The sequence below is a fragment of the Molossus molossus genome, unplaced genomic scaffold, assembly GCF_014108415.1.
Source record: "Molossus molossus isolate mMolMol1 unplaced genomic scaffold, mMolMol1.p scaffold_m16_p_1, whole genome shotgun sequence".
NCBI classification, from domain to species: domain Eukaryota; kingdom Metazoa; phylum Chordata; class Mammalia; order Chiroptera; family Molossidae; genus Molossus; species Molossus molossus.
In genome coordinates this window covers 67,914,455-67,939,767 of record NW_023425344.1, presented here as the reverse complement: position 1 = coordinate 67,939,767, position 25,313 = coordinate 67,914,455, and the positions used below count along the sequence as shown (strand labels likewise).

The following is a 25,313-nucleotide window of genomic DNA, read 5'->3' as shown; positions in this document are numbered from 1 at the left end:
TCAGGGGAGCTGAAGGAGATGGAGAATGTTAGAGACTGACCTGTCTAAACACCTATGAAACTCGAGCTTTTCCCTTAATTCTTCTTCTCTGGTATTCCTTTCACCACTCATTCTAGTCACCTGTGGTCAGACCACAGCTGTGAATTGAGTGGGAGAATCCTGGGGTACAAATCGTACATAGCTCAGTAACTTACAAACCGTCTCACCTCACTCTTTTTCTTTAGTATGTGGCCCGGACATTCAGAAGTCCTCTTCATTCCCGCCTAGTCACGAGGCCCTCTCCTAAGCTGATCTGGGTCACCATCATGTTTTTTGTTTGTTTTTAGCCTCACCCGAGGACATTTTTGCATTTATCTTCAAACAGAGCGGGAGGGAGAGAGGGAGGAAGAGAGAAAGAGAAACATCAACATGAGAGAGGCACATCAACTGGTTGCCACCCACACGATCCCAACCGGGGCCGGGGACAAACTGCAACCGAGGTACATGCTCTTAGCGGGAACCGAACCCGGGTCTCTCTGGTTTGATGCTCTAACCGCTGAGCAAAACTGGCCAGGACACCATCATGTTTTGATAGTCCTTCTTCAACTCCTAGCCTGTCCTGAACCGCTTCTCTGAGCTCTCCAGATCTTTGGAAAGCAAGGCCCATATTTTGCAGGGCCCAGACCTACTACTTTTTCTGGGGTCCTCTCATATGTCCCCAGGAGATACACTAACATGGCATCAAGTGTGAGAAGGTTGAGAATCATTATTAATACAGCTTATAGTATGTTTTTCTCAACATATGCTTATCTGAAATTGACTCATTTTTCTAATATTTGCATATTGCTTTGCTTGAAAAATAAGGGAAGATTAAGCTAGACTTTACAGTTTATTCTGTTCAAAACTATTAGCCCTATGGAACAGTTAAAAATGTTTTGAAAATAGAAATTTTATTGAATTAATGTCTATCATTTTGCCTCTAACAACTTAGAACTGCAGCCATATATATATTTTTTAATCCTTGAAGTCAATGGTGACCATATTTTGAGATGATATTAAAAAGTCAATAAGCCCTGGCCGGTTTGGCTCAGCGGTTAAAGCGTCAGCCTGCGGTCCTGAGAGACCTGGGTTCGGTTCCCACTTAGGGCATGTACCTCGGTTGCAGTTTGTCCCCGGCCCTGGTCAGTCGTGCGGGTGGCAGCCATTCGATGTGTCCCTTTCGCATCGATGTTTCTCTCTCTCTCTCTCTCTGGTCCTCTCTCTTCCTCCCACTCTACCTGAACAAAAAATGGAAAAATGTCCTCGGGTGAGGATTAAAAAAATAATAGTAATAAAAAAAATAAAAAGTCAATAAAGTCTATACTAAAATCATCATGGCAGGTTTTTGAAATAAGCAATACAGAAGTTTGATAAATACTTCATTTTAGTGCACATAATTTCTTATTCATCTAAATTCATATGGAAACATTATTAGTCATATATTATTATTCACTGCAATAAAAATGTAAAAACTTAAGCAATATATTTATTATATGAAAGGGTAGAGTTTAAAATTTTACCATCTGCTGGGTACATGGAAATATTGTTGAATCTTGGTGATGGGTATATGGAAGTTCATTGCAATAGTTTATTTTTCTATATGTTTGGAAATTTCATAATATTTTCTAAAAAGCAAAGCATTATTTAAGTGAAAATGGTTTTAATTTCCAAAACACAATGAACTGGAAAAAATATTATATTGAATTCCTACTGCAAGGTGAAAAAAAAAAAAACTATATTAGGGAAGTAACGAATGGTTCAGTATTGCTAGAACATTAAATGTGCACGTAGGGATGAGAAGGGAATTCTGAAAGTGAGAGGCCGTGGAGATCTAATTCAAGTCAAAGGTAAGTGATGTCAAGTGTGATTGAAATCTGTCAGAATGTTGCCAGAAGGAGTCGTGGACCGGCCCTCCTCACTCGCACTCAGGTCCTGGGTGAGAGGCGTTGACTCACACAACAGCAAAGACTTTCCTTTGAGGGGAACAGGATTTCCACATGAGCACAACTGCACAATCAGATTGTCATATCTTTATTTGGATAGGATTCATTCCAGCCATTCATTCACTATTCAAAAGCTTATAAAATAAACTTGTTTTTTTAATTTCTAAAAATAATTTTCAGCTTTTGTATTAGTCTGCTAGGGCTGCCCTAATAGAGTACCACAGACTGGGGGCTTAAACAACAGACTTTATTTCCTCACCGTTCTGAGAGTCTGGAAGTCTAAGATCAAGGTGCTGGTGGGGGTGGTTTTGATGAGACCTCTCTCCTTGACTTGCAGACGGTGCCTTCTGACTGTCCTCATATGGCCTTTCTTCTCTGTGTATGCTCTCCTGGCATTTCTCCCTCTTCTCATAAGGACACCTGTTCTGTTGGATGGAGCCCCCACTGTTGTGACCTCATGTAACCTTGACTTTACTTCCTTAAAGACCCTATCTCTAAAGACAGTCCCCTGGGGATTAGGCCTTCAACATATGAATTTGAGGAACATAGTTTAGTCTGTAACAGCTTTAAAACGTAAAACTCCTCCATTTAAAAATTATAATTAGAGCTAGGGAAAATATGAAGAATGACAAGAAGACAGAATTCAAATCGTAAAACAGTTTTGAATTTCGGAACAAACTCATCCAGCCACCCACAGGAGGCAGTGCTCTGGGTGCAGGGAGGGCAGAGGCTGCAGAATGAGCGAGATGTGTGGGCGTGCTAGTCCCTGTCAGCTTTTCCTGGTCTCTTCAGTTACTTTGTAGTAGGATTTTTCTTATCAATATTGCACACATCTTTTATATACTTTTACCAAATCTGTACATTTTTGCATATGGAATATTAAAAATCACCAAAGATAGTATAGCTTTGAACATATTATAATATTAATTCATAATTTTGTTCAATTATAGCCCATCTAAGACAGAATATGAATTTAGATTGCAGAATAAATATTTACTGTTATCTTTCATTTTTGGATATGGTTGAACTGAGAGTAAAATACAGTCATCTGTTTTTACTCTTTAAAGCTTTTTTATTTTAAGATACAGCTTTAGGTGTTCAGGGAGGTACCTTTAGGGTCGCACCATGGAGAGAATAAAAGCCCACTCATTTGGACCTTACCCAGCGTGATGCTGCACTGATGTCTTCATTTGCTCTGTGATGGAGTACAAGGCAAGCATTTTGCTAAGCAATTTAATTTTGTGAAGACCTCTTAAAAGGGAATGTTCAAAATTCTTTAAACTATTTCAAGAACATTCAATGAATTAAATTCTTTAATTATGACATTCATATCTATTCTAAAACTAAGTCATGAAGGACCTCCAGTTATAAACTTACATCCTGGAACTCCTTGCACTGGGAAGTAACAAATCTATAGTTAACAATGCTTTGTATTCCACGGTTTTTATTAAACTATTTCTACCAAGATTATCTAACACAGTCAGCTTTAGATATGAATGCATTTCTACTGTGCCAAAATTTCTTTATCATTTGGGAAAATCAGTACGTCCCATTCTAGAGAAACATATGTCCTTTTCTGATTTTCTCCATACATTGTATTGATATATAAGGTGTGTGTGTGTGTGTGTGGGTGTGTGTCTGTGTGCACGCGCATGCACACATGAGAAAGGGAACAATTATTTTGTTAGTTTGCACAGTCTTCCTGTTTGAATACAAATTACTTTTGGTACAAATAACAAAAGTTGTTCATTGCTAGAAACACAGCCCTTGCCAACTTGCCTCTAGGAATAATTTCTCTTTTAATGTGATTTATTTGGCACCAAGAGGTCTCAGGAGTAGCACTCTGCTCAGATTTTGATCAAAGATGCAAATTGGGATTTCTAGGCACTCTTCTGACTCCTGTGACGCAGTGGCAGTATTGTTAAAATGTCCCTTTTGCCTTCTTTCAACTCTAGGGGACTTATCAACAAAGAAAATATTCCTTCTGGGTTCACCAACCCTGATGATTGTATTCTGAATGCTCAGGACATGGAAAGTTTACATGAAAATGCTTCTGGTTATATTGGAGAAAGGAGCAAACCTAAACGTCAGAAACCCAGTTCCAAACTTTCTGATCTCAATGAAAATCAAGATGATCTTGTGGTAAGTGAATAATTTTGTAAAGATTTTACTTATGGCCAATTAGGAAATAGCACATCTCTTTTCCTTGCTTTGTAAAAAATAAATAACAATTTCAATCTTGAGTTTCACAGAATCATAAAATATGATTTCTGAAAGAAAACTTAGAGCTACTGACTATACACACTTGTATTTCATTTTTATAAATATAAAAATCAAGGCTGAGGAAGATTATATTCTGCCAAAGGAGCCAGAGAGAGAACCACTTTGAGTTCCGTATTATTCAAATTGGTCTGATTTTTGTCTTATTCTTTTGAGCATTTTTAAATTTTATTTTTGAAACAAAATTATCAGTAATGTGCTTTTGTCCTTGTTTTTCCCTATTCTATTTGTTCTTGTCTATATGAATATGTAGAAAACAATTTTTAATGAATGAACTTAGAGCAAGGTGAACGAAAAACACAAAGAGAAAGAGGATCAACTATCTTTGTTCAGAAATTTATTTTCAAATCTATTTTCTATCAAGTATTTTCTTCCAAATTAATCAGAAACACAAAACAACTAATCTCCTACACAGTTACCTCAGACCTGAATTCTGGATCGTTAATTTGATATATAAGTAGTTACCAGTGATTTCAGTCAATAACTAAATAATTATTTGGTTTAACAATTAATATACATCCTATTTTGTGTACGCTTCAGTTTCTCTGAAAAGTGAGAACCAAAGTTTGTCTTCGAATTCTCTTTAGTTTTAAAAAATTTCACCGAAAAAATATAAAGTGAAGATAGATTTTTTTTTAAACATAACATGAACAATAAAAATAGGTAATGTACATTCCTGCTGTTCTATGTGTAACTCCTCTGATCCACTTTATCTTCGACCAGTGGTTAGTTCCGTGCTGGGTACACAAGTTTAACTCCATACATTTAGCAAAGCTTATCGGCCACCTATTTTTTTCATGGTCCTTTTCCACAAATGCTCACAGAAGATTCCCAATTTTTCCCAAAATAAAAGATACATAACTGCAAATCTAGGGAAAGTATGTGTATTCTACCTTCCCCAGATGTCTTGATACTGTGCTTCTGGAAGTAAACCGATCGGCGGGGATGGACAGAGAGCAGTTGTGTACCTCAGACCGTGTCTGACACCGCTCTCCAAATAACAAGTATAAGCCCTGGAACCATTACACAATAAATGTGACTTAATATTAACTTAATTTCTATTTGGGGGAAAAGTAAAAAAAAAAATTTAGGTCATACTAACTTCATTAGCTCTTGGTTTGACCCATGATTTGCTTATCTGCCAATGATGATCACTGTGACTAAAAGTCTTACTCTTGGCTTCTTTGAAAAGAATGTTCTTCTCTGTTTGAATCTCATTTTACTGAACTGAACCCATTAATATTTTTTTTCCACCGGAAATAGTGTCTTAAGTTACCTAGGTTGTAATAGCTGATAAAAGTGGAAACGTGCATTTATTCCTTCGAATATGTGTTTGATGGATAAAAACTATAGACATAGTCTTTGTTTAAAAACATGTGGATGGGAAAACCTGATTGCATGTTGTTCGTATTCATGTGAAAGGACCTGCCCCACTGTCGTTGCCAATTTCCACATTCCAGGCCTGTGTGTGTCACATGTTAAAATAAATGAGCAAAGTGGAGCGTGTTTTTGTTGCAGTGAATAATTTAAAATCCCGCCAACACCACTTAGGAGAACTTTCCTCATCTATAAAGTGAAGATGTTCTCTGATATCTTTCCTAACTCTCGTATTCCATGAATTTTTAAATCTAATTTTCATAAGTAACTACAAAGTTAAGAGCCGGAGAACATCACAATGACTGGTATTTAGACTACATCCTGAAAGTTAAGTTGTGCATTTTAACTTCACACTATTTTTAATCTCCTAATTTTACTTGATTCAGCTTCCTTCAAAATCTTTTTCTCCTCCACATCAAATTCTTGGTACCCTGGCTAAACACTTGTTTCTATAGCTGGGTGGAAAAAGTATTGTACATAACTGCATCCCTTCCATGTGCCAGGACATATCCCGGGGGTACAGAAGTGAGCAAAGCGGCCAAAATTGCTGCCCTCAGGGAGCCCTACATTCTAATAGGTGAAACAGACAATAATCAAGAAAAATAAGTAAAACGTAGGATAGATTAGATAGTGATAACTACTGGAAAGAAAAATAAAGCAGGAAATGGGGACAGGAATTGTGAGGGGGCAAGGGATGCACTTTTAAATAGCACAGTCAGAGACGACATCCCAAGAACCTGACATTTGAGTATCAAGACCTAGAGGAAGCAAGCCATAGAAGTGCATACTTATATAATGGCAGATGGCAAAGACCCTGAGGCAGTAATTTATCTGGCATGTTCAAGAAACCACAAAAACACCCTTGTGGCTGAAAGAGGACAAGCAGAGTGTGTGAGAGGTAACAAGAGAGGGCTGATTAAGGCCTCGGGGTCATGGTAAGGGTTGCCTCTACTCTAGGTGAGGTGAGAATCCACTTGAAGGCCTAGGTAAAAAGGTGATCTGGCTTACTGAAATTTGACTACTGCCTTGAGAATAGACAGTAAGTGGGCAGAAGCAAGGAAACCAACGTAGAAAGCTATTGCAATCGTCTACGTTTGAGATGATGGTGGTTTGAACTCAAGTGACACCTGAACAGGCACACATTGCCTTGCAGGCTGTGCAGTGCACTACTTCAAGGAGCACTGTTCACATCAACTAAAATGGGAATGATTCCTCCTGGAGTAGTACGTTGCAGTCGTCATGAGTTAGTAGGTGGGTTCTGGATACTTTTTGGAGGTAGAATTGACAGAATTTCCTGACATTCCCTGTGGGGTATGAAGGTGACAGAGGAGTCAAAGAAAGTCCAACATTTTTGGCCTAAACAACTACAAGATGCGTTTTGCCAATTTACTGAAATGGAGAAAACAGACATTTGGGAGATATTATCATGGGTTCAGTTTTGGACATGTTACGATTGAACTGCCCCTCAGATATCGAAGAGGAGGGAGGCAACTGGATTTCTGGGCCTAGAGTTTAGGGAGGATACCCTGGCTGGAGATACGGTGCGGGAGTCAGCAAATAGAGGCTGTTTAAAGCCAGTATACTGGATGAGCAACCAAGGGAGCAGTGTGGACAGAAAAGAGAAGTGGCCTTGGGGACTTGAGGCATGCCAACATGTAGAGGATGGGGAGATGAGGAGGTACCAGTAGAAAAGACTTAAGAAGGAGCAACCAGCAAAGTAGAAGAAAAATGAGGTGAGTTTGTTGTCATGGAAGCTAAGTGAACCACGTATTTCGAGTTGGAGAGAGAGGTCAGATGATGGATCAAGTAGAAGACTGAATTTGACCATTATTAGATTTAGCAAACTGGAGAACTTTATGAAAGCAATTGTGGCGGAGAGATGAGAGCAAAAGCTCTTTTCCAGAGAAAATGAGAGGAGAGTAACTAAAGACAGTGAGTAATAATTCCACAGTGATCTCACCAGCCCCCAACACAGCCAAAGAGGAGAACACACTGTAGACCTAAAGCATCTTGCACACTCGGAATCTCTCAAGTGGGAACTGTCTGGGCACTTTCCCCTTGGTCCTTTCACCCTCAAGGCTGTCGTGACCAGCAGAGACCAAGAGACTACAGATAATTCAGAGCTTGGAAGTTAGTAGCAGTAAGTGGCATTAGAGTGCTCTGACTGACCTCTGTGGCCACAGTCTCAGCCTTTTCCTCTCTCCTTAAACTCCTAGCCTGTGCCCTTCAGTCTGTCTCAGAAGGAAACCTTGCCTTCTGGTTAACTTGGAAGAGTTAAGACAGCTGGCTTGTGTTTCCGCAAGTTCCCTCTCCTGCTTCAAAATTTCTCTAGATCTCCGCTCATTTTATTTTCTTACCTGGTCAAATGATAAAGTACTTTTTCTAAATTCTAAGGTTAACCTCTGTGGTCAAGAAGTATCTTGGGAAATTATATTTTCTACATCCATCTCCCCACCCCACCCCTATGTATGTGTACAAACAATTACACACACACACACATACTTTTCATTGCTTTCTTCATTGGCTCATTTCTGTTTGGGGGGGAAAATCTCTATAGCACTGAAATCGTTTTCTCTAGAGCACAGTTTAACAGTTTAAATCAAAAACCATAACTCAATTATGCATTTTATCCAATAGCCCTACCAGTGCTGCTTTGTTCTACTGCATAATCTTAAATATAGAAAAGACCATAAGTATTAATTTGCTCACCACAAGGGTGTCTATAATCATGGAGAATTAGAAGCAATTTATATGTTCAAAAGTAGGAGACCAGATAAGTAATATTTGTATGTCAATTCTATAAAATGTGATGTAACCATTAAAAAGTATGGTTCTGAAGACTACATAGTAAAATAGAGAAATGTTTGACAAGTTGTATTGTAAGTGCTTCACATGTATTATCAATTTTAATCTTTCCAATAATCCATAAGGTAGATATTACAATTATTGTGACCATGGGGGAAATGACGTACAAGATATTAAATAACTTGTCCAAGATCACAGGTAAATACTGGGGGATTATACTATATTCTCCATCAATATTCTGGGAATATATCCAAAGAACCCTGAGGCACCGATCAGAAGAATATATGCACCACTGTGTTCATAGCAGTGTTATTTACAATAGCTAAGATCTGGAAACAGCCCAAGTGTCCATCAGTAGATGAGTGGATAAAAAAGCTGTAGTACATATACACAATGGAATATAATGCAGCTGTAAGAAAGAAAGATCTCTTACCCTTTAAGATGAAATGGAGGGACCTGGAGAGCATTATGCTAAGTGAAATAAGCCAGTCAGAGAAAAACAAATATCACATGATCTCACTTATTTGTGGAACATAATGAACAAAGTAAACTGACAAAATAAGTCCAGAGGCATGGATGCATCTTGGGGGGAGGGGGAGGTGGGAAGAGATTAACCAAAGAATTTATATGCATATATGCATAATGAATGGACACAGACAATAATGTGGTGAAGGCCTGAGGTGGAGCAGGGGCTGCATGGAGGGAGGATGTGGGGAGAAATACTGTCAACAATAAAAAATAAACTTTAGAAAAAAGTAGGTCATGAAGAGTATTTACAGTGCCTTAACTTACATATGTATGTACATATATGAATGTATATAAATATATATAAAAATATTAATTTCTAGGAAAACACTGAAAGGAAGTTTAGCTAAAAGTGATTGTGTGATGGTAGTACGTGGTGATGATGTACTAGGGGCAATTGTTGCTCCATCCTCTGTTTTCTAAACATTCTTTGTGTGGCTACACTAATTCTGTAAATAGCATTACATTTAATATAGATATAGATATATACATATATATAGTTTAGTATATTGCTTACCCATAAACAACTTAAATTTGATGTCGTGCACACCCTCTGAAATTGCACGTCGGGTTAAGGGGGAGCCGTCTTGCAGTCGGAGCTGGATTTCAGTTTTATATTTATCACTAATAGCTGTGGCAAGTGAGCATGTTCTTCAGTTACCTCAGTTACTTCATCTCTAAAAATCAATGATATTAATATTCTCATGGTGGTTTTTTTGTGAGATTTAAATGCAACAAAATATGCTAAAGAACAGGAAAAACTGAAGACAGTGCTTATTCAGTTTCCTTTTCATTCCTTCTTTCCTTCATTTTACCGTCGAATATTTTGAACAGTCTGTACTTACCATTATGAATTCTTCTCACACTTGCTCATGAAACCCTGTAGTCAGAATTCTCCCCCCACTTCTCTGAAGAAACTGCTTTCTTCATGTCACTGGTTGGACCAACCTGTGGTTGGAACTGGCCTTTGAGACCCTGGTGCTGTGACCTCTGCTTGATCCTTGGCCTCCTTAAGTCCTGTGTGCTTGATACTTTGTCCCTTATTCTCAGAACTTCCTTGGCCTCTGTGATGATGACCTCTCTTTGTCCTCTTACCACAATGACCATTTTCTTCTTTGCTGTATCCTTCACTGGCTAATTTCTCACAAAGCATACTTGGTGTAAATGTTGCCCAGATTTCTGTCTCATCTCTTCTATCAGCACTTTTATCGGGGAGCTTCTCCACTTCCGTGGTGCCAAATGTCACCTCTCTACAAATGACTTACAAATCAACATTTTAAATTATTGTTTTAGAAGGGGGGGAGCATTGATGTGAGAGAGATACATTGATTGTTTGCCTTCTGTATACGCCCCAACCAGGGATTAACCCGCAACCAGGTATGTGCCCTGACCAGGAATCAAACCCATGACCTTCCAGTGCACAGGACAATGCTCCAGCCAACTGAGCCACACTGGCCAGAGCCCAAATCAACATTCATTTCATGCTCTCTCAGTTCACTTTATAAAGTACTCCAAAGTCAATGTGTTAAAACCAAAGTTATTGTCTTCTTCTCTTTGATCTCTTTTCACTCAAGATACCCATCCGAGTTTATCAGATCATCGTCCTCTTAGTAATTTTCTAAGTCCTTTCCTTTTCCTTACCCCAACCCTTCTCCCAGCTTTTCAATAACTTGTCAAATTTTGTAGACTCTGCTATAAAAATGTTATGTCTGTCACTCTTTTCTCTTTGTATTTCCATTACATAGCCCTAATTATAACTAGTCTAGAATCTCGAAACAGCCACCCAGCACATCTCCATGCCTCCACCCCCTGCCCTCTCATCTTCAAACCATTATTTCTGCTACTGCAGAACAATTATCCACCGAAACTGTCAACTCTTGTCTTCAGTGCAGCACCACTCAACAGGTCTCCTGTCCAAAACGCCATGACGGTGATTCTCTGAGTAGTTCAACATCCTGGAAAGAAGCCAACATTGTAAACCACAGATTGAAAATCACTCCTTCCTTCAGTCATACAACAGGAAACTATTGACCAACACTATTTAGGCACTAGGAACACAAAGGTGATCAAACAGACACGCTCTCTGCTTTCCTAAAGTTGATGTTTTCAAAGGATGAGACAGAGAAGCACATCGATATAGTCAGATGACAGTTTATGTGGAGAGACATGAAACTGGATAAATAAAGCAGGAAGTGGAGGGAGATTAAGGGTTGATGTTGTATAGACTAAGGTCGTCAGGTCAGGCTTCACTGAGAATGGTACTTGTGCAGGGACCTGAGGGAGGTGGGGGAGCGAGCCATCGGGATAGCTAGAGAGAGAGACTATCCCGGCAGAGGGGGCAATAAGGCTGAACCTTTTGAGGAGAAGCAAGGGGCTGCTGTGTTTGGAACAGAGTTGAGGGAGGAGCATTATAGGAGATGAGGTCAGAGACGAAGCAAGGTCATGGTCACTTAAGGCTCTGTAGCCATCTTAGGTCTTTGGCATGTATCTTGAGTAAGATGAGGAGCCATTACAGAATTAAAGGGAAGAAAGTAATTTTCTGATGTACCGTCTGGAAGGAACACTCTGGTAACTGTGTTAAGAATAGCCCAGAGGTGCTGAGGAATGGACAAGAACTAAAGCAAAATAATTGGCATCATGTAAGGAACAGATAATACTCGAGTTAAGCCAGGATTATCTAATGGGTTGGATTGGGGATGTGAAGAAGCAGGGGAGGGGAGCAGGGTGACTCCAAGCCTTTAGGAGTAGATAGAGGATGCAGTGCTACTTACTAAGATGGAGAAAACTGTTGGAGGGGTAAATGGTGGGTGATCAATAATTCCATTTGGATATGTTGAGCTTGAGATGTTTATTAGTAAAAACAAACAAACAAAAAAAGTAGGCAATTACATATATGAATCTGAAGTTTAGGGGAGAGATAAAGTAAGTTTAGAAGACTTTGGCACACAGTCACCTAATTAAAGCCTCGAAATAGCCTGAACTGGACCCTAGGAAATGACCAAATAGGAGGGGTTCAAGGACTGCGCCCTGGGACAGGACAGACCAACATTTAGAGGACAGGTGGAAGAGAAGGTATAAGGAAAAGAGATTAGGAGGAAGCAGCTAGCAATTTCCAGTACAGTATGGGGGCAAGAGCCTTATTAGATTTGAGTCAAGAGAAAATCAGAAGAGAGAAATTGGAATTGTGAGTAAGTGATAATTTCACATATAATATCTAGCTAACCTTCATCTACCTTGCCAGCAGTTATTTTGGTGGGAAAAGGGAGGAAAAACCTCTTTACATGGGTTCAAGAGAGTTTATATAGGAGGAAATGAAGGAAAATGATGCAGTAGCTTCAGACAGTGCAAGATTAAGGAAGTCCTTTTAAAAGGCAGTGATATTGCCAAGTATTAGTATAAGTTAAGCCAAAAGGTGGGGAAACAATGATACAAGAGAAAGGGATCCATTTCAGGATCAATGTTCTTGAGTAATTGATAGAGGATGAGACCTAGTGGATCAATAGAGAGTTTTGATAACAAATTACTTTGATTCAAAGACTGTTTCATCAGAAACTGGAATGGTTTCTACACACACACACACACACACGCCTCCTTCACGTAGCATCAATGTCTATCCCTGTGTTCTGACCACAGCCTGCTCCTCATCTAAGAAAAGTGAATACTCTCCTAACTTTTTTTTTTTTTTTTTAATCCTCACCTGAGGACACTTTTCCATTTTTTGCACAGACAGAGTGGGAGGGAGAGAGAGAAAGGAAGAGAGAGAGAGAAACATCGACGTGAAGGGACACATCGAGTGGCTGCCACCCGCACGACCAACCAGGGCCGGGGACAAACTGCAACCGAAGTACGTGCCCTTAGCGGGAACCGAACCCGGGTCTCTCGGGACCGCAGGCCGACGCTCTAACCGCTGAGCCAAACTGGCCAGGGCCTAACTTTTAAAAAAATATTTGTATTGAATTTATTGGGGTGACATTGGTTAATAAGATTATATAGGCTTCAAGTGTACAATTCTATGATACATCATTGTGTTCACCACACAAGGTTGTCTCCTTCCGTCACCATTTACCCCCTTTACCCTCTTCTACCTGCCCCACCCCCTTTCTGTTTGGTAATCACCATACTTTTGTCTGTGTCTATGTGTCTATGAGTTTTATTATTGTTGTTGTTGTTGTTGTTGCTTAATCGCTTCACCTACTTCATCCTGCCCCCCAAACCCCCTCCCTCTGACAGCTGTCAGTCTGTTCTCTATATCTGTGAAGTCTGTGTCTATTTTATTTGTTTATTTTGTTCATTAGATTCTACATGTAAGTGAAATCACATGGCATTTGTCTTTCTCTGATTGGCTTATTTTACTTAGCATAATATTCTCCAGGTCCATCCACACTGTGGCAAAAGGTAAGATTTCCTTCCTTTTATGGTCAAGTAGTAGTCCATTGCGTAAGTGTACCATGGCTTCCAACTTAATTTCACCATGTTTATGCACACATCTAGGATTCTTTTTTTTTTGTATTTTGTTGAGTAAGAAAAGAATGTGCTGGCCTTGAATTTTATGTTTTGTCAATTAATATGTAACATTTATATTCAGATAGAACCTATTATAAAAATCAAGGTAATATAAACAGTGTAACAAACTACAGTTGGAGCAGTAACCAAATACAAAGGCCATGATGAGAAGGGTAGGTGTCTCTCTGGTTCACCATTGTACCCCATGCCCAGGTAGTTAGGCACTCACTAAAAATGTATTGGGGCGGGGGGGGGGAAATGAGTGAATGAGTGGTTGCCATGTTGTTTAGGGTAATTTGTTTAACCAAAAGACCCAAAACACAATGTCTTGAACAGAGGAAGAGTTTTTCCTCCTGTGACTGTCTAAAGCAGGAGTTTAGGGCTGGGGAGAAGAGGCCAGCTGCCTCAGCCGTCTCCAGCGAGGGCTTCCAGGGCACTCTGGGGCTGTTCATCTCTGGTCTAGCTCACAAAAGGGGAGGTAGCGTGTCGAGGATACACCTGGCGGGTTTATTGACCAGGTCTGGACGCCGCACACATCACTTCTCACATCTTGTTGAAGGCAAGTTGCTCACACAGCTATACCCGCCTGCCAAGGAGCCAAGAGTGTGTTGTTGCTGGGCATGTGGCTACTTCATTACCGTGGAAGAAAGTAGAATGGATTTGGGTGGACGGCCAGCAAGCTCTTCCATAGGCATCTTCTTACAGTATCAGTCGTTATTTTTGAATATGGATCAATTTCTACAGTTTTAATCATTGAAACGTAAAATGTATAAAAGGGTACCCCAAAAAAATTCAAGTCTGATGTTAATCATTTGTTAATGAGAACATATCAAGTATTCTCCTTCTCTTAGAGCTCAAGGTTAAAATAATGAGCCTGTTTTGACTAGCAGCATTCCATGTAGCCTCCAGACTGAGTTGTTTGTATATTGAGAAAAGGCTTTTTTTTTTTTTGGTGTCCTCTATAAAGGCTTTGTCAGCATTTTATAGTTTTAGAAGACAAATTTGTTTTTGCTCCAAGTGGTTTCATGTGCCTCAGTGGTCAAACAGGTTTTGAGCCTAGCTTCAATGCCAAAATGGGTTGGGGACGGGGGAAGAATTGAAACTAAATTCCACAGTCTAAAGCTTTTTTAGAGGCTTTTGCTCTTTTTAAATTTGAGGTTATTTTTATAATTTAGAAGTGTAGTTCTTAAATTTCAGATCCTTCTGACACCCAAAAATTGTCCAAATAAATTATATCATAGCAAATCTGTATGTTTTGAAAGTCACTGGTAGGATTTACATAAGCAAACTTTTCTGGATTAGAAACGAGGCTGTACATGATTTTTTTTTTTTAATTAAAGAAGCAATTTCATTTCATTATACTTAAAGTCATACTCTATTCTTTGCTATTTCTTAAAATTACCTATGTAAAAGATTTCAACTTTAGACAGATACTTAAAAGTTAATGCAATAAGACAGTTTTGTAAGAATTCTATTAACGTCAACCTTTAATAAATGAGAACATTAATGAACTATTCTGACCACACCCAGGGAAGTGTTTTAGGCATAAAACAGTTCAAAACCTTCAAAAGGCATTGAGCCAGTATTTTCTTATAAGACAAGTACTGCTAACAACTACAGAACATTTGAAAGTCCAGGAGCATGCTTCTCATACAATGAAGCATTCTGTATTTCAGCTGTGATTTTGACCTGTTCATTCCATTTGCCCCTTTCCCGTCTCAGTGAAGTAGAGGAGTTCCTGATCTATTTCTTATCTTAATCTTCCCTCCCTAAACCTTAGGCAAGGAATGGAAATCAGAATTTAGAAAACATTTTGCACCCGTGGAAATAGGTATTTTCATTACTGTACTCATAGATCTTTACTTCCCTTGTTCGTTTCATTCCGAAAAAATTGAGGTAGGTTGCCAGTTGTAACACATTCTTCACATGTTCCTGTTTCCAAAAGGTATAGGGAGGGGGGCAACCCACTACCTTAGCAAAGGAACACTGTGTACTAGAATGCTGCTTTAGGGAAAACAGACCATGAATATTCAACAGTCTCAAATGTGTGGAGGACAGCATGAAAATTGGAATTATTGTAAAGCTTTAGGGAGAAATACTGAACAATATTGAAAGTCACTCTTTAATTATATCTATAAAAACTCAGATTGTTGTGAAATCCTTAAACATATGAACCAAACTTTTTTTCTTTTAAGTGGGTTGGGTGAGGAAGTTGAAGAAGTTACTACTTGTTTTTTTGTTTTTGTTTTTTTAATTTTTTTTCCTTTATTGATTTTAGAGAGAGAGGAAGTAAGAGAGAGAGAGAGATAGAAACATCAATGAGAGAGAACATCGATTATCTGCCTCCTGCATGCCCCCCAGTGGGGATCGGGCAGGAAATTGAACCATCAACTTCTTGGTGCATGGGTTGATGCTCAACCACTGAGCGACACCAGCCGAACATTACTACTTGTTTTAACCCTGGAGATCAACTACACTTTTTCACATTTTCAACTGCTTTATACAAAGCTTTCTATTATATAACATACCTATCTTTTTTTAATATAGTTTTCAAAACCTGTATCAATTATATCTTGGTTATTTCTCTTAGGAAAGAAATCAGTCTTCTAACATCTTCTAACTGAAATATCTTTAAATTTATATCATCCTATTATGGTTTGTTTTTTGTTCTTGCTTTCTGAATATTTCTTAGCCTTAATCTAAAGACATTTACGTCTCTTGAAATAGTTATTTGCATATCATTATAAATGTATTTCATTGACACCGTTTTAAAATAATTTGAAGGTAACTGGTTGGGCTTTGCCTATGAATGCATGTTTCAGAACTTTAGGAAAACCTAATACGATTGCACTAGATCTTACACTAAAGATTTTGATAATCTATTGAAGATTACCAATGAAAACAAACAAAGATTCTTTGTCACAGATATATCCCTCTTTATCAGGAAGATCAATTCAGGTAATAAGAGCAATTCTGCTTTGGTTTAATGAGGGCCATTTTAAAGAGGCCTCTTCTAACATAAACTACTCGAACTTTAGAGCTATAAAAATGTGAATATAATTGTCATAATTTTTTAAATGTCTCAGATTTATTCTAAAATTATCTAACTGTAAATGATCTAAGCATGTAAATCAGTGTTCAGTAGCAAATACAAATATTGTCTTTTCAGTTCCTGGGACATCATCCTAACTGTGGACAAAGAGTAGTAAAATAGCCCTGGCTGGTTTGGCTCAGCGGTTGGAGCGTCGGCCCGCGGTACAGAGAGACCCGGGTTCGGTTCCCGCTAAGGGCACGTACCTCGGTTGCAGTTTGTCCCCGGCCCTGGTTGGTCGTGCGGGTGGCAGCCACTCGATGTGTCCCTTCACATCGATGTTTCTCTCTCTCTCTCTTCCTCTCTCTCCCTCCCGCTCTATCTGAACAAAAAATGGAAAAATGTCCTCGGTTGAGGATTAAAAAAAAGAAAAAAAAAAGAGTAGTAAAATACTTCCCATAGGGGTTACATAGTTTTAGAAATAATAATATCAGCAACAACAACTAGTATTCATTAAATGTACCAGGTATTGCTCTAGTGCTTTACATGTATTATCTCATTTAGTCCTCATGACCCCCTGTGTTAAGTATTGTTGCTATCTCCATTTTCCAGATGGGCAAATTGAGGGTCAAATAGGGTCATACAGTTGGTAAATGATGAAGCTGGGATTTAAACCTGAACATTCTGACTCCAGGGCCACCATTATAACTGTTATATTATACTGTCTCCCTAGTTTCTATTCTTTGATGGAGTCTAAGATTTTAAACTTTAAGAATTCTAGAAAAGTTGGCCAAACCAAAATAAATATAAAATAATTCATCCATCAAAGATTTGTTTTCTACTCCAATTTTATGTATATTTTGGGGGGATTATTAATATATGTCAATTATATCATGTCAATGTATGTCAATATATATCACAATGGGGTTATTGTGATCCTTAATCAAATTTACTTTGTGAAGGGTTTTTCATAATGGGAGGTTATAAATTTGTAGATGAACACACATTGCTTCAATATGTGTTCATTATTTTGATGAAAATGAATAGGTGAATTGTGCTTAATGTCCTACCCCTCTTGTTGTTGTTAATTCTCACCTGAGGATATTTTTTCCATTGATTTTTAGAGAGGGTGGCAGGAGTGAATGAGGGAGAAAGAAACATCGATGTGAGAGAGACACATCAATCTGGTTGCCTCTCACACGTGTCCCGACTGAGGTGGGGATTGAACCTGCAACCCAGGTATGTGCCCTTGACCGGAAATGGAACCCAAGACCCTTTGGTGCGCAGGCCGACACTATATCCACTGAGCCACACTGGCCAGGGCAATGCTTAGTGTCCTTTTAATGCAATTGTGAATCTTTTGAGTTCAATAGTATTCAAGGTCAAATCTCCAAGGCAGTTATGTTTTTGATTCTATGAAATGTAAATGTGTTCTTATTTGCTTATTTATAATCTTCCTTCATGGGGATTGCTTACCTGTTCTGTGCTCAGTCATCTGAATTGTTTGTAGAAAGCATTGGCTACTGTTCACAGGGGCAGTCACAAATCTTACAGATAGGCTTTCTGATAAACATTCAGCCCTCTTGGTCAGTGTGAAATACATGCAAAGGAAGTTTCCAATTTGTATTTTTCCATCTTAGCAAATATAAAGATTAATATTAAATATTGCAGAAAGGTTCTTAAGTTAACCCCATTTCTTTTTATGATTATTTTACAGCTTAGGTGTATATTATCCCAGATCATATTGGCAATATGTACAGTCAAGTTCTTAAATAAGCAGAGATTGTTACATCAGTTTCTGATTAGATTCAAGGTCAGATTCCTCAATTCTAGTTCTAGTGCCCTCATAGTCTGGCAATCTGGGTTTTGCTATGTTTAGATATAAAATGTGAATAATAGCCCTGCCATTGTGGCTCAGTGGATTGAGCATCATCCCATGGACTGAGAGGTAGGTCCCAGTTCAATTCCCAGTCAGAGCACATGTCTTGGTTGTAGGCTCAATCCCCAGTAGGGGGCGTGCAGGAGGTGACTGATCCATGTTTCTATCGCTCCCTCTCTCTAAAAAAAATCAATAAAAACATATATTTTTTTAATGTAGATAATACCTAACAAGGACATTATAAGGCACAATGTCCATTTCTATGATGCTGTCAGATATCTTTGTTAAAGAAATGATAAAATTTAACATACGCTTTTATGTAAGTGGTATCTAATAAACTATCATAATTTTACTAGTTTTAACAAACAGAAATAAGAGGACTAGAATTAGTTATATCTACATATTATCTAATTTCTGTTTTAAAGATGGGAGAGTAAACTGTTTCATATGTCTTACCATTTCTACTGGGCAGACATGATTTGTTTTGTTACAGAATATGGAAAGTCTCAATTCCACACCATCTCATGAAAGGGCCAGACCCGCTGATGTTGAACTGATGTCCGATGACAGGTAATTTTGGAATTTTCTCCTCACATTATTTTTTCACTTAATGCAATGTGTTTTATAAGAACTGAAAAGAGCCCTGGCCAGTTTGGCTCAGCGGTTAGAGCGTTGGCCTGCAGTCCGGAGAGACCCGGGTTCGGTTCCCGCTAAGGGCACGTACTTCGGTTGCAGTTTGTCCCCGGCCCTGGCTGGTCGTGCAGGTGGCAGCCACTCGATGTGTCCCTTCACGTCGATGTTTCTCTCTCTCTCTCCCTTCCTCTCTCTCCCTCCCACTCTATCTGTACAAAAAAAAAATGGAAAAATATCCTCGGGTGAGGATGATAAAAAAAATTTTAAAAAAAGAACTGAAAAGAATAGAATTAATGGACTCTGTGTTTACCAATAATATTTTATAGCAGGGAAAATACTTAGAATTAAAAAAAATCTACCCTGATGCTATTAAAGGTAAATACCATAGTCATGGTTGTGTTGGTACTTTTATTTTTACTTTTTGTTTTGTTTTGTTTTTGAATTATATAGGAATTTTACTTAAAGGTACTCAGCCTACGTCTAAAGTAAATTAAATCATAATTTCAATGGATGAAAAGCATTGTTATAAAACAGATTGACATTTTATGATGCTTTGTTGTTGTTTATAGCAAAGAAAATGAAAAAGACAGTGGACACACCCAGCATTTTGAGGTGAGTGGCTAACTGTTCATATATTCCTGACAATATCATTAGCCTGTCAATAGGGATAGTAAGATGAAGTGACAGGACTGTGATTGGTTAGGAAGGTAAATACCGAGACATAAAGGTTACTTGAGAAATCATAAAAACTCCATTCTTTTGCTTTTTCAATTTTTAAATTTTACTTGCTCAGATAAACTTCAATAGCATGGCAATTTCTCTTTATGTTTTCCTTAAACTAAAACAAAAATATCAAAGCTATTGCTTTGATTTTCTATTATTTATGCATTTTTAAGTGATTGAAATAGCCAGTGGGTTTTAGTGGCTCTCTCACAGGGATTATCTCATTGACTTTCTTTTTTTTTTTTTTATCCTCACCCGAGGATATTTTTCCATTTTTTGTTCAGGTAGAGTGGGAGGGAGAGAGAGGAACAGAGAGAGAGAGAAACATCGATGTGAAGGGACACATCGAGTGGCTGCCACCCGCACGACCGACCAGGGCCGGGGACAAACTGCAACCGAGGTACATGCCCTTAGCGGGAACCGAACCCGGGTCTCTCAGGACCACAGGCCGACGCTCTAACTGCTGAGCCAAACCGGCCAGGGCTCATTGACTTTCAAATTAACATGAAATCAGTTCGAGTTATTAAATCCAATTTATTTTCTGAGTTTTGTGTCTCATTTTAAGTAAACAAAATAGGAAAAATTAACTCCCTTATGTTGTCTATATCTTAAAGTTTCGGTGACTTGCCTGGCTTCCCTGTTGTCTTCTGCGGGTGTCACCCTGCTGAACTAAGTATTCGGTTTCCTTGCTCCCAACTCTGGCTTCCATTCAGTGTGCTCAACTCCACTTCTCACTCCTGTGTGATCTACCGCCACATGCTTCCAGCTCCACCTGCATCCTTGCTGTGTTTTCTTCTTGGCAAGAATTAAAGCTTTTCTCAACCTATTCTTGGATTCTGACTCTTGATATATTAATTATACACAGAACGCTCCCTCTAACCCAGTGATTCCTAATCTTTGTTAGGCACTGACCTAATAAATCACTAATTGATTTATTCAAGATATCGAATCCTATTATGTATAGGGACTGTGCTTGGAACTGGGATTTAATAACAGCTGCAGCCCCTGTCTTCACAGCGTTTTATAACCTAGCAGATTACATGTCAGAGAGCTGTGGACCCCCTTCTCAGAAAAATACACATCATGTAAAAGTTGGCATAAAGTTGCTGGAAATTAATGGCGAGCCCCTTCCCAAAGCTATGGGCTCCTCACATGTCTTCTCTTCAATTCCTGTCATGTGGATTTCTTCATGAACCCAGCCAGATAAAGCAGGGGAATGCTTCCCCTTTCTAACTTCTCAGCTTCTGAGCCATTTCTTTCATCTCATATTTCCACCTCCTTTGAGCTGCCTTCCTTGGGACCCAGGCAACAAACTGACATTCTTTTTCTGTCCCTAAGCACCTTTTATTTCAGAGCACAGAGTTCCCATGATAGTATTGTTTTAGTTTTCTTCTGGCTTTATCCTTTCTTGCTCTCTTCCTTAGCTCACAGCAAGCACCTACTTATCATGCCATTGAACGTTATTTTAAAAAAATTGCTTTGCCAGCCTCCTGGAGAGGTCTTCTCAGTTCCTCCCTTTTATGCCCATTATCCTTTATGAGATCAAAGGGTACAGGGCAACCTCTGTGGATGAACTTTATAACATTAACTCACAAATTCCAACTGACACCAAAACTTAATTCGTACTGAACTCAATTTGCCTTGGTATTTTTGTGGCTGGCTCCTGTGGCCGTGGCTGAATCATGGGGAAAGAATCTCAAATCCTTTTTTCATGTGCCAGGACCTATTTTTACACGTGTGACCCATATACCAGTAAGCACCTAGCCCACTGTTGGCACTCCTTAAGCATTCACTATTAATAATCATTGTCATCATAATAATTTCAGCTAGGAAACAAAATTAGGCGGTGAGTTAACATCTAGACTAAGCTCTCTGTGTCACCTTTCACAACGGCACCAAAGGAGGAAAAAAGAGACCACTCCACAAGATGCGGGGCCATGTTTCTGCTTATGAAGGCAGGTGCTTCTTACCCGGAAGGAGTTACATCGTTATTAGTGAAAGCTCCATCTTCCATATCGAAACCTCTTTCCCTGTTTCTAGTGTGTGGTAATTGTTTACTTGCTAACATATGTTGCATTTTCTATGACTAATGATACAACTGAAATAGTTAATCTGGTTTTCCAGCAACACCACAATAATTTCTAAACTTCAGAGATGAAAAATAAGTCTAGACTTTGGTTACCGCTCTTCAAATTCTGTTTAGCCAGTGTTTTATTTCAAGTCTCCTATCGCATCAGAGTGAGATGCCAAAATTTACACGCCAATATTTACATGGTAATGTTTCCAATTTCATTTTGCATTAAGGCAAATTTTTAAATCTTTTTTTAAAATATGTTTTTATTGATTTTAGAGAGAAGAAGGTAGAGGGAGAGAGAGAAACATCAATGTGAGAGAAAAACATCAGTTACCTCCCATACGAACCTCCCATACACACCCAACCAGAGATCCAACCCACAACCTGGGCATGTGCCCTGACCAGAAATCGAACCCGTGACCTTTTGGTGTATGGAACTATTCCCAGCCAACTGAGCCACACCAGCTAGGGCTATTAAGGCACATTTTGTCTTCATTAATATTGTCTATTAAATTCTCCTTGTAAACTCTCACATCCATGCAAGATACAGCAATTGGTACCTATTGAGAAAAGGTCATTTGTCTTTCTTGTTTTGACCAGTATTTCCATTAGAATGAAATGCCCATAGAGAGGCTAGTCTTAAGGTCTGCTTCTCCAAGACAAATGCAGGCACAACGGCAATTATATTTTTTAAATAATCATTTTGCAGCCTTGAATGTGCTTTTGTTTGAATGAATGCGTTGAAAAGTGAAAATCAGCTTACCCTTGTGTTGCACATCTTTTTAATTTCTTATAATTATGCTAATAACTTTATGCAAGAGAGAGTCTGCTGCAATCTCAGATGGTTCTATTTCATCTGAGTCTCGAGTGGTTTGTATTAAAATCTGTTTAGTGACATACTGCTGATAATGAAACACAAAACTGAGTCACTTCAAAATGCCAAAACTGAAGGTATGATTTCTTTGGGTAGGTTTTAGAAATGCAGACCTTTCCATAAAATAATCTGTTTGGGCTATATGAAATGATATAACACAAGGAAGAATCTAGCTCACTGTTCCCTGAATATACAGAGTCCAGAGTACTTCTTCTTTTATTTTTTTTTTCTGTTTTTTACATTTTTTATTTCTTTAATATGTATTTTTTTTATTGTTGAGAGTATTACAGATGTCCCTAATTTACCCCCTTTTGCCCCTCCCCTCTGAGCCCCTGCCCTACCCCAGGCCTTTACCACACTATTGTCTTTTTGTTTATTTTTAAACTAAATTAACATACTGAAAGGATCCAGAAGAATGGTCATTCTTAAAACTAGCTATTTCTAGGTTCTAAAAATTATCCCTGAAAATATAGATTTTCAGAGTTCTCTTTAAATGGAATTTATACCTTATGCTTCAATTTGATTCCTTCTGATGTTATTTTTTTCTTTTTTAAATATGTTTTTATTTTTTAGAGACAGAGGAAGGGAGAGAGGGAGAGAAACATCTATGTGAGAGAGATACATCGATTGGCTGCCTCGTGCACGCCCCCTTCTGGGCATCGAGCCTGTAACCCAGCCATGTGCCCTGACTGGGAATCAAACTGGGACCTCTCAGTCCATGGGACAACGCTCAATCAATCCACTGAGCCACACCAGCCAGGCTGATAAGTTATTGTCTACTGTGGAAATATATTATGCTTCAGTATGAAATCCATAATATTAAAACTCTAACTTTATATTTAATCTCTGTCAAAAAGCAAAACATATAAAAACTGTTAGCCACGTGGGAGGGTATTACATTATCTGGGGGCAGTCATTTTATGTCAGTAGTATAAGGTTAATGAAGGTTAAATTCTTTCAAGATATTTTTACATTCTTTATGCTTTCTAAGCCTACTGCTTAGGAGAGCTTAGAAGCATACCTTTGATAACAAACAAGACATTCATAATAAACAAAAGACTATTTCCCTTTTTCTTATCCTGCTTCAAAAAAAAAGTCAAAAAGAAAGAAAAGAAGAGAGGAGAGGGAGAAAGGAGAGGAAACAAAGCTGAGAATTCATATTGATCACAAGACTAAGTACAGACTTCATTTTGCCCTGAGAAAGTCTGAGAGAGATTCTGAAATAGACCCATTAACCAGTATTTATGAAATGGATGACGCTGTCATTTTAACTTCACGGTATTTCATGGAAGTTTTAGGATTTTGTTGTTGGTTATAACATTAGAACCAGAAAAACCAAAAAGCTTTATTTGTTTAGATTCACTTCCAATTTCATCCAGTCTCGAAAGGCAACTGAAGCTTTGCAGTTCACATGGATTTTGAAAATTTGTTATGTCCATTTTCCTCTTTTGTCAGGCCAAACAGTAAATATTTATGGTTCCATGGGGTCCTTCTATTAACAGTGTGTGGTTCCTTCCTGTGCAAACTGCATTATTCAGTACACTCTATGATCTCGTTATTCCTGGCTCTGGTAAGCTGTTAGTTGGGCTACTTATCCATGCCCTGTGCAGGGAGGGAGAAAGGATGGGGAAAAATTCAACTATGTGAAGCCAGAGAAGGAGAAGGATCAATAAAGTCTGGGGATAGAAAAACCCCCGGCCCAGCCGATGGATAGACGTAGTTAATGGTTCCTTGACCTGAACAAGTAATGTCACCTGAGGCCCCAGGCAAGGTGAGCGCTCTCATTATTTGCTCGAGAGCATACTGGGTATTTCTTTTAGCACATGCATGAATGACATTTGGCACTTATATGTTCAACATCTCCCATGCTAAATTCTATTACCTTGAATTTTTAATTTGAGGTATAATTACCGTATAACATTATATTATTTTCAGGTATGCAACATTACTTGACATTTATATACATTATGAAATGATAAGTAACTCTAGTTAATATCCATCACCACATAGTTATAGTCCTTTTATTCTTGTGACCATTATCTTAGTTCTTATCATCCCGGTGCCTAGGACATAGTATATGTTCAATAAACACTTGCCAAATGAATGAACGTGAAAGAAAGTCTATTAATGCAAATAACATTTCTTTTACAGTTACTGTGGCTAGCTGTTTTTATACATGATTTTTATTTAATCCTCAACAACTTTATGAAGTGTCGTTCCTGTATTGGAGAAAAGCTAAAGTACAAAGAGGTTTACCCACTACAGCTCTTACAGCTAGTAAGCTGGTATTTAAAGTCACATCTCTGACTCTAAATCCCGTCCCATCTCTGCCATACCATATTGTTGTTCCTAAGATTCAGTCAGTTTATTTCAGTACATGAATATTTAGTGTGTTTTCGTAGGACGCAACATTTTGACAAGGGTTTGGTGTGTGACATCTCAGTTGAAAATTGTGAAATTAACTTTATATACTCTCTGATTTAACAGAAGCTATAAGATGTATAAAGAACAAAAGTTGAGCCCTGGCTGGTTTGGCTCAGCGGTTAGAGCGTCGGTCTGCGGTCCAGAGAGACCCAGGTTCGGTTCCCACTAAGGACACGTAGGTTGCAGTTTGTCCCCGGCCCTGGTTGGGTCGTGCAGGTGGCAAC

The 25,313-nt window shown here is 38.6% G+C and overlaps 1 protein-coding gene across 3 annotated transcripts in view; it reads left to right on the top strand.

The window, feature by feature from the left end:
* Positions 1-25,313, top strand: part of FAM13A (family with sequence similarity 13 member A) — a 300,626-nt gene that overhangs the window by 243,459 nt on the left and 31,854 nt on the right. For all 3 annotated transcript variants that reach the window (XM_036255845.1, XM_036255837.1, XM_036255828.1), the window contains 3 exons: positions 3,917-4,103; positions 18,855-18,931; positions 19,564-19,606. In XM_036255845.1, coding sequence (XP_036111738.1) covers positions 3,917-4,103; positions 18,855-18,931; positions 19,564-19,606 — 307 coding nt within the window. The remainder of the gene's footprint in view (positions 1-3,916; positions 4,104-18,854; positions 18,932-19,563; positions 19,607-25,313) is intronic.